We start from the raw sequence: 10,520 nt of genomic DNA, 5'->3' as shown, positions 1-10,520 counted from the left end.
AAACAAAAGTTTGTACAAGGCAGTGCCTTTCAAGTTTAAACAAGGCAAAGGCTCAGCTTCTTCAATTATATATAATATTCTTAATTCAAGCTGTAAGTTTCAACAAGCCCTAATACGCTTTAGACCACTGAACAAAGCTTAGTCGCACAATAATAACTTATTTGTTGCAGCAAGAGGTGCAGATTTATTTCTGAAGTGTATGGTGATTGGTGCACAAAGGAAACTCCTCTTGGTACCGGAAAGCTTCATTTACATGAGAAAAGAGGTGGGCAGTTCACTGGCTTCACTTCTACATAACACAAGTCACAAGAAGGAGACTCCCAGACCTCTGTGTAAAAGTTTTCCAAATCCTTAAACAGGCTGATTTTCATTTTCAGTTGAACTGTTGGTAACTTTCGTAGGATGAAGTAACCAACTTCAGATGCATACCTTGGAGGGAGCAATTAAGGACATCAGACAGAAGAGCGCTTGCTTGGATACTGGGGTATTGTTACTAATCATCTAGAAGATACAATGAATTGGATTTTGTGGTACTGTTGCATTATGACTGGATGCAGTAAGGTACTGGGGCAATGGTGGTGGTGGTGGGGCAGCACACAAACCACCTTAGCACCTACACAGTCTTTGCCACCTACCACGCTTGGCACTGTCCATATCAGTGAGATGACCACAGAGGCTGCTGCTACTGTTGGCACTAGCATCCCAGCATCACAGCCTGGCTCTGAGAAAACCCCACCAACTTCTTCCCCGTACTCAGAAACCCCAGCGCCCCAGCCTCATAACAATATAACAGAGTATTTGGGCCAGCAGAAGAAAAAGAAAAAAACCTATAAAAAGACAGGTAAATGATCAATAACAACCTTTTTCTGGATCACAGATTTTTTTCAACTATAATTTATGTTTGTTACGAGGGAATTATCCTTATGATATAACACAGTTCAAGGGTACTGGCAATATATTCTACAAGGTCACAGATGAGACATATGTAGCTTGTTTCTAGAGACAGCATAATGAGAATGTTTTGTTGTGACAGATGATTTGTGTCTTTACAAAGGAAAATGCCATTCTGCTGTACTAGCAGATAGAGTAACTGACAGTATGGATAACTTTACATTAAAGATGCTGTTCCACCTACTCTGCTGAATTTAATTTATGCCCATACCTTTCCAAGAAATAATTCTTTAAACATGTCATGTTTTTTTCTCTGAGGACACTGAAGTGTTCTCTAATAATCACATAACCTAATTCGTGCATCTGAGATATTGAAAATTGAGGATTTACTCAACAGTGTGACATTTCTGTGTTTATTTGGTGGCTAGTTAAGTAAAATATATAGAAGCCATGTGCTCCTTCCACGCAGAGCCTGCCTGGAGATGATGGGGCCCTGGCATTTTAGAGCCAGTAACCACCTAATTATGTAAGTGGCTGCATGATAGATGTTCGTGTAGCTTGTTGGCATGTCTGGTCATTGACCGCAAACTGCAGCTCCCAATCTGCCGCAGCAGGTCAGGTGATTATGCAGTGCTGCTTGTCACTGGATCACTGGGCATTTCCCTGGGGTGCCAGATGGTCAGTCTGGGCCTGCTTCCATTTGATAAATGATCAGGAATTTATTTAAACCTTGAACCAGTCGATTGAAACACTGCCAAAATCACTAGACCATTCCCCAGATATCATATAACTAAAACTCTTATGAGGCTCAGCAATTCACAGTATGACCCAGGATGATGGGATTTGTGGGTCCACAATATCTGGAAAGCTATTCGTTGTCTACCTTTGTACTATTGGCTTAATTTAATTATATCATTAGGTTTTTGCTTGGCCAAGCCAACCAAGAATCTTTTCCAAATTTGGCATATAAATAATTCAGAATTTTTGTTGTTGTTTATTAATAGGACAGTAACAGAGAACCATTTACTCAATGTCTTTATTATTCTGGATGCACTACTACCATAAAAATATGTATACTGAAATACATAGTGTCTGATAATTGGGTCCCATGCTACATAAATACTTAAACTGTGCAGTCAAACATCTCCATAGTGACTCTTTAGCAATTGTAAAGTAAAAGGAAAATTTTCCGCCTGTTATGGGGTTTGGAAAGGATATGCCCGCATCTTTTATTGAAATTGTTTCTAAGCAAAAAGCTAAAACAGACTCAATTTTGGAAAACCTAGTAAAATCACTTGGGGAACTTAATTACACAGTGTTATTTTTTTCAGTTTGAAAGCTTATGTTAAGCTATTAAACCACTGTTTACAGGTTATAATTAATTTACCCTTTAATGTAAATATAGAACTTACAATCCCCAAAACTTGCACTGAAATTTTGGATTTTGCTCTAAAGGTGCTGATTTACCAACTTCGCTAAATTTAACGCTTTAGCAACTAAATTTAGTGTTAGAAATGACTACATTCCTAGTACTGTACCGTTGAATGTCTAAATTGTAAATAGTTCTATAATTTTGCTTTGTTCACCGTTTTCCAGAAAATGTTTAAATGTCATTTAAGAGGCACTAATAGGTTGTGGACATGGAAACTGCAAAATGTTTCTTTAAAAAATCTCCCCAGTTTTTATGTTATTTGCTACATATTATTTAGCATGCTAGCACTTTCTTAAGTACCGTATGTTTTATTTCCAGCTTATTTTAGACACAATGAAAAAAAATTAAGCAGCTGAAAAAAATTTGTTCTCCTAGTTTGTTCATCAGAAATCATAAATAGTTTTTTTCTTAGACTATACAGTACATTCGGTAAGAAGACTCTAATATTTTTTGGGTTTTGGGTGGTAGGCATACAAGGGGACTCTATGGGTGAAGCTCTGATTCTCTAGGTCTGAGGGACACTTTTCTCTTTCTCTAGGTAAGTGAGCGGCCCTTGACCATGCCTGCTGTCTGCAAACTTCCCCTCCTATTCCCCACTCACTTAAGGCTGTCCCAAGTGCCTACTCTGGGATGCTCCCAAGTATGGTGGTACGTAGGGTGACCACATGTCTGCCTCTACATGCCATTCTTTACCCAAAAAGTATTTATGTATGAAAAAGTTTTCAGAGCCACATAGCCACCACCCTCTTGCTAAGGTAGTGTCTTATTGTTTCAGATGGATGCTTGCAGGGTTCAGTCTTGGAGATTATACATTGGGAGCAAGAGAAACGCATTTGCCAGAAACTGCTCATGCATAGGCACTGGACTCGTGCTCTCTGTCAGGAGACTGGCAGCAACAATAAATTAAAATGAGCATCTTTTCTTCCTGAAGTAACATTTATTTAGGGTCAAAAAAGGTCCAGTGAAGCTAACATGGTCAGCTTTAGCAGCTTTCAGAAAAGAAAAGTAAATGTGTGTAATGACAAATTAGAGAGAAAAAAAAAACATCTGCAAGTACCTGGCAATAGTTGTTTAATAATACATAATTTATAGAAATCCCTTTGGTTAGTGAAAAATAAAGAACAGAATATTAGACAATTCTATAAAACTGTAAACAAAATATCTTTCTGAAAGACTGTATACTACCTAAGCCGTGTAGAAAGGGTTAACGCTTGCATTGTCAGTAGTTTAATTACAAAATATTGCCCTTGACATTTTTTTCTCAATATTAGGCCACTTTACAGTTATCATCTGTTTTGTCTGTGTGTTGACAACACGATTCACTTTCTTCTAAACATCATTGTAAATCTTTAAAAAATATATGCCACATTTTTCTACCAACAACCACATTTGAATCTTGCTAATACAATGCTATTATTTTGGGAAAATGGAAGTGAATGACTTGTGAATGTTGGTGGATTCATTCCAGTTCTCTTTGTCCTATACAGCACTCGGTGTTAGTTCCATATACACAGTTGAAAATGGGATAATATGTTTCAATTGTGAGTTGGGACTGGGCTGGAATGATACACGTTGGGTAGTGCCACGTATTAAATGTCATACATTACATTAGGAGCAATCATACATAGAAAAAATAATGAACACTCTTTGAAGACAGGATAATGTTATACGGAATGGTACATAACAACACTGTTTTTCTTTTAGAACGAGGAAGTAGAGGACATCTTGATCTCCTAGAACTGATTGGCGTTCCTCTTCCACCTTCTGTTTCTTTCACCACTGGATATGAAGGGTTTCCAGCCTACAGTTTTGGCCCAGACGCTAATATTGGCCGTCTCACAAGAACATTTATCCCGCAGCCATTCTTTAGAGAATTTGCTGTGATTGCTACAGTGAAACCTAACAGCAATCATGGAGGAGTGTTGTTTGCCATAACTGATGCATTTCAGAAGATTATCTACCTGGGCCTCAGGCTATCATCTGTTGAAGATGGGACACAAAGGATAATAATGTACTATACAGAGCCTGGTTCACCAATTTCCAAAGAAGCTGCGTCATTTAAAGTGCCAATAATGACAAACAAGTGGAATCGTTTTACAATGAACGTGGTAGGAAATGAAATTGTTCTATACATGGATTGTGAAGAATACCATAGAGTTCCATTCCAACGATCATCTGAAGCACTGATATTTGAAGCCAGCTCTGGTATATTTGTTGGAAATGCTGGAGCAACCGGCCTGGAGTCATTCACTGTAAGTATCATTTAAAAATGTGTTTATCGATGTGTTTATCGGTTGTCCACATGGCACAGATCTAATTGACTGTGAGAAACCAGTGGTATCTTGATATTTATGCAGTCATTTCTTGCGCACACATGGGATATTTCACAATACAGCTAAAAAGACAGTTCTATTAATTGGAACATGTTTGTCTTTGGAAAACATGAAGCTGGTTACTTACCTTATGCCAGGACCAGTAGCAAACTATTTCCAGAGCTAGTGAATCATCTTTAAACCAATTTAGCTTTTAAAGTAGCATATTTTCCAAACGTTTCAATAAAGCACTAGCCGGACATTGCAAGCTTTGCGTTTAGTCATTATTATGTAAGGTCATACAAATGTTTGTATATTTTTTCACTCTGTGCTTATTATAAATTTAGATCTTTGTATAAATGTTCACCTTTTATTCGCCTTATTATAAATACAATTGCTAGCATTTAGTCTAAAGTCACTAAATTCAACACCAGGAAAGAGCACTCTCGGTTTTTATTATATATTTTAATGAGAGAAGTTTTGATAATAGTTGAACTAAAAGTGCTGTTTCACTTAGACAAAACATTAACTGACCTCTCTAGTACGGTACATTAACTCATTGAGGTTACAAAGGTTTTTTTTATACATTAGTGAGCAAAAAGATTTTCAGTATGATTTTGTTTAACCCTTATTTCCCTTATGTGCCCTCACAAATAATGTATTCATTTCAGATCAAGTAGGGCTTCCTCTCGAAACAATACCTATATATAAGCTATCATTTAGTATAGAAAAAATATTTAAAAAAAACCCACATTTGCACATCCTTAGCAACTGTAAATGAGATACAGCAAATGAACACTATTGATCTCAAAATGATTTTGGAAATATCTTATATGCCTAGCATTTTCATCAGTTCTCGGTATTTATAGGCAAATATTGAAATGATAAAAATGTTTGTACCGTGTTAGTCTTTAAAAAACAGGAGAAAAGTATAGTTAAAATGATAGCATTTATTGGCTAACTGAGAATTTAATTGCAAGCTTTCAAGACCAAGTTGCTAGGTCCCTTCCTCAGGCATTAATGAAGCAAAAACTGAATTTTCTAAATACAAAAGCACAGTTCACAGGTTAACAAAAAGTTAAAATAAACACAGAGGTATTGGGGAATTTGCTCAGCAGTAAATTAGCTGGAATAACAGAAATCTAATAGATAGATACAGTTCAGTCAGAACATCTTTGGTCAGTTTACTCCCTGGTTAGGGGGGCCATAAAACCATTTGACACATGCCAGATCCACAAAGGTGTCAAATAATAATAATAATAATAAAAAATAATAATAAGTTGTTAATTCAATGTTTGTGAGAGGATTAATGATTTGTAATGTAATGGGAGATGAATTCTCTGTCTCTATTGAGCCCAGTGAGTAGGGTATTAAATCAGCAGATTAGTTTGACCTCCCATATTTTTCTCTCCCTCTGGGTGCGGAACGATCCCATCAGTACTAAGAGCTTCACATCCCGAATGCTGTGTCCAGGCTGACAGAAATGTTCTCCAACAGGTGTATCTATTTTTTCTGGTTGATGGTATGTCTGTGGGAATTAAACCCTTTGTGCAATACTTGGCCTGTTTCCCCCACATACATCGCTGTTGGGCATTTAACACACATAATGGGGTACACCCGTTGGAGGATTTGCGTGTAAAGCAGCAATTGATTTTGGGGTGTAAGTGTGAGCCTGGTATCTGCATTTCATCTGTGGGAAGGATGTGTGCACAGGTCTCACATCTCTTTTGTTGTCAGGGAAAGGTACCATTTGCTGTTTGCCTGTGAAGGGTACTCTTCACCATCCATTGTTTGAGGTTGGGAGGCTGTTTGAATTAAACTAGTGGGGGGTGTGGGAATATTGTCTGAAGTCTTTCATCAGTGTGCAAGATTGCTTGTAGTTCCTTAGAGATCTTGCGTAGGGCTTCCATTTGTGGATTGTAGGTTACTACTAACGGTACTCAATCTCTTTTTTTGTGGCTGCTGGTATCTCAGGAGGTTTTCTCTGGGGATATTGATAGCTTTCTGTATTTTGGAGTCTGTGATTTTTATACTGTACCCATGGTTGATGAATTCCTTCCTGAGATTCTGGAGGTGTTTATCCTGGTCCATAGGATCTGAACAGATGCGGTTATATCTAATGGCTTGACTGTAGATGATTGAGTTTTTGGTATGTCTGGGATGGAAGCTGTTGTGTTTCAGGTAGGTTGGTATATCTGTTGGTTTGGGGTAGAGTGAAGTCTGAATTTACTTGCTCTTAATGTAAATGGTAGTGTCTAGGATTTGGATGCTAGTTTGGGAGTAGCTCAGTTTCAGGTAATAGTAAAGAAAAGGCATTATAGTCTTCATGAAATCTGAGGAGTTCCTCTTCGCTACCAGTCCAGATGATTAGTAGCAGAGATATACCAGTGGTTTGGTGTGGCAGGTGGAGATGAAGTCGATGCACAGATTAGCATATTGTGGAGCCATTCGTGTGCCCATTGCAGTCCACATTTTTTGGAGATAAAAGATGAATATGAAGTAGTTATGGTTGAGGATAAACTGTATTAGTTGTGTTATGGGTTCCATTCCTACGTTCTCCTGTTCCAGGTATTTGCTACTATACCATCACAATGGGGAATGTTGGTGGAGGGATTCTACATCCATGGTAGCACTCTTGTAGATATAGGCAAATGAGGTGCATTATTTTTATGGCTGTAGCCTTAAGTGCTAAAAGTAATAGTATTAGTATTTCTAAAAAGCCGACACCCTATGTCATTTCACAAGTGTCATTCTATTCTTTGGCCGCTTCTCTGACAGTATCTTTTAAAGTATGTGGTCACAAAATAAAACTGCATTTTTGCAAACCCTTTGTAATTTTGTTTATGTTTTCCTATACTAGTTACATGCCACTAAAATCAAATTTACTTTCAGCAAACATGCCCAGGAGGTGGGGCAGCGTTTTAGATATCCCGCTCCATGGTGTACCGCTTACTTAGTGGGCTAGTGGGTAGAGATTACCCTTGCAACCATCCCATTTGCACTATGGAGGTCTATGCCTAGCTGACACAACCTTTGTAGCTCTGCTCCACTGTACTGATGCACTCTTGTAGAGGTCAGAACAGAGGATACATAATGTATGGTAGGCCTACAGCCTATGTAACTACTTTTTTTTGATGTTGACCCAATAAAAGTTTTCACCTCCGACTAAAGACACCATCTTCTCTTGGGCCAATATGATATATGCATTCAGCTTTAGGCCAAACATTTTACTAGTAGTTGTAATATCATGGTCAGGTTGTCCACAGAAATGGTTACGTAAAAACATCTGTGGTTATTAAGGAGATTCCATACATATTTTCAGTTGTTCTTTGTTCTAATTAAACTCATCCCCAGCTGTGAAAATGAGATTAATGAGGTGATGGGGAAACTCAGCTCCAGTTCCTAGCAAAGTTGTGTTGAAGTAATTGCATGCACCTGACTTTCTCTAAGAATGATGGATAATTGAACAAGATGAAAAATATGTTTTAAAGTGTTTTATTCATCTTGTCTCATCTCATCTAAAATGTCTGCCTGATTTGCCACTGTATGAGATATCTACACATTTCAGATGCCTGATTTTCGTACTGGTAATAAACATTTGGCAGACAACATGTTTGATCATCAGCACTGATTCACCAAAAAGTGATAGTAAAGAAACTTTAGAAAGGGAGCTAAACTTTCCATTCAAAATTGACATCAATTGTCCCCCTTTGAATATTATTTGGTCAATATATTGTCCCATTTCCAATACTGTTGGGTAGCTGCCCCACTGTTCTGGGGATCATAGGCCAGTGGGGGAGGTCAAATGGGAACTTTGGAAATCAATGGCGGTCTTTGCAGTTGCTGTGTACTGTAGTTCCAATGTGGTTACCTTGTGATGCTCTACAGGTAAGTAAGGTGAATGGTGACCAGACCTAGGCCATGACCATGTCTAGCATTCCTCCGTCCCTCTCTGTCTTTTGTCACACTATCCACACAGTTGTCTTGATTTGGATTCCTAAAATGTTGAGTGGTATGTTGTACTAGACACAGCTTTGGGTTCAGGACCACACAATACTAATATGGGACTATAACGATGTACTTCTATGACAAGTATGGGTCATATTTGCCAGTGCCTCTATTTTTCATCTTTAAGATGCTGATCGACAATTAACAATGGACCGAAGTATTCGATATCACCACCTATCCATTCTATACGTTTTCTTTTGTGCTGCATTGAAAAGATTTACCATGAAATTCTTTGTTTTTCTCTGGAAAAGTGCTAAATAACATAGGTTCATGTGCTGGCATGGGAGCAAAACAACAACATGTCAGCAGTTTATTAAAATATGTATGTTACAATACAGAAGTCAATCTCTGTTGCCAGACCTCTTCTCGAGAATTCAATAATTCTGACAATCCATCTGACACCACATGATCCAAATGTTCAATCCAAATTGTTACAGATGCACAGATGCTAACTGCAGTGTTGGGTTAGCCACAACCTCCCACCACAACAGAATTTAAAGAGAACGGGTTTTGTTTCAAATAGGCTTTGAAATCCATGCAATTCTGCACATGAAACCTTTTTTCATAACAGGCCTACATTAATACACTGGATGACTTACTGAAGATGCACATACAGTAGTACACTGTACCTCCTGGTATTTCTAACAGACTCACAGGGATACCCAGACAATATAGATAGATGCTGAGGGCAGATGGGAGACACGTTGACAAAGCTGGCAGGGATAAGATCCTGTTTTCTCTTTTGTTATGTTGTTATAGTTGAAATTAATTAGTTGGTAACTGGTATCTTGCACAACCTTCCTAATCCAATTTCCTACACCCAACCCTAACAGAACTATGAAGGACAAGGCCAGACTGGGAATAAAAACCAGCCCTGGAAATAATTGAATACCAGCCCTATATTTGCACACGGCATTTATGTGGTGTCCCAGGCCCAATTTTTTTTATTTAGAGACAAACCATTCATTTTAAAGTATATTTGAATAACACAATAGTCATAAATAGGAGAGTTCCTAATATTACTGTGGGTCATGACATTATGTAATGAGTTGGGACCAATTGGGAGAGCATCTGTATAGTCTGAGTTTATTTAAATAATTTACTGAAAACCAAGTTATTCAAAATGCAGAAATCACTTTCACAGTAGATATTAAACAGCACAAATAAACATGTAGCTCTCCTAAAACATTTTAAGAGCTAAACGTGTAAGGCGGGGGTTGGGGGAGGAGGAAGTATGTGAACTGCATGGATGATCAGAGAGAATGAGTGTGTAAGTGTATGTTGTTAGAGTGGCTATGTGTATGTACTGTATGTACAATGTATATGTACAATGTATATGTGTATGGTGCTAGAGCGGGTGAGTATGTGTATGTATGTATGTATGAGTGTATGGTGTTATAGTGGGTGGGTGGTTGTGTATGTGTTTGTAAGTGTATGGATTTATAGTGGCTGTGTGCATCTGAATGTATGTGAAAGGTGTAAGAGTGGGTGTGCCTGTATGTATAATTATTATTTATTGTTTTAAATAGCATCATCATGTTCCACAGCACTGTACAATGGGTAAACAGGACATAACAAGTAATATATATATATACATATATATATATATTTATATATATCACAATTTGACTTTCAAAAACAACAGGTGAGGGGGGGCCCTGCTTAAACAAGCTAGAGCAGTGGTTCTCAACTCATGGGTCGCGACCCAAAAGTGGGTCGCGATCCTGTCTTCAGTGGGTCGCAGAGGGTCAGGGCCGGACTGGAGGCATACCGGGAAAATTTCACTTTCTTGGGGCTGCCTAACACATTCTAGCGGCAATCCGCGAGCCGCAGGCTGTCAGGACCGCGGCCGCAACGATCAGGGCCATCAGGCAGCC

At 38.3% G+C, this 10,520-nt stretch overlaps 1 protein-coding gene across 1 annotated transcript in view; it reads left to right on the top strand.

The window, feature by feature from the left end:
• The first annotated feature begins 287 nt into the window (after positions 1–287).
• Positions 288–10,520, top strand: part of LOC128497656 (collagen alpha-1(XV) chain-like) — a 71,221-nt gene continuing 60,988 nt past the window's right edge. Inside the window, exons 1-2 of the mRNA XM_053467820.1 lie at positions 288–841; positions 4,028–4,575. Of these exons, the coding sequence (XP_053323795.1) occupies positions 514–841; positions 4,028–4,575 (876 nt within the window). The 5' untranslated portion in view covers positions 288–513. The remainder of the gene's footprint in view (positions 842–4,027; positions 4,576–10,520) is intronic.

Source organism: Spea bombifrons, chromosome 5 (assembly GCF_027358695.1).
Source record: "Spea bombifrons isolate aSpeBom1 chromosome 5, aSpeBom1.2.pri, whole genome shotgun sequence".
Taxonomy (NCBI): Eukaryota; Metazoa; Chordata; class Amphibia; order Anura; family Pelobatidae; genus Spea; species Spea bombifrons.
Note: the sequence above shows the minus strand (reverse complement) of the source record. Positions and strands in the feature narration are given on the sequence as shown.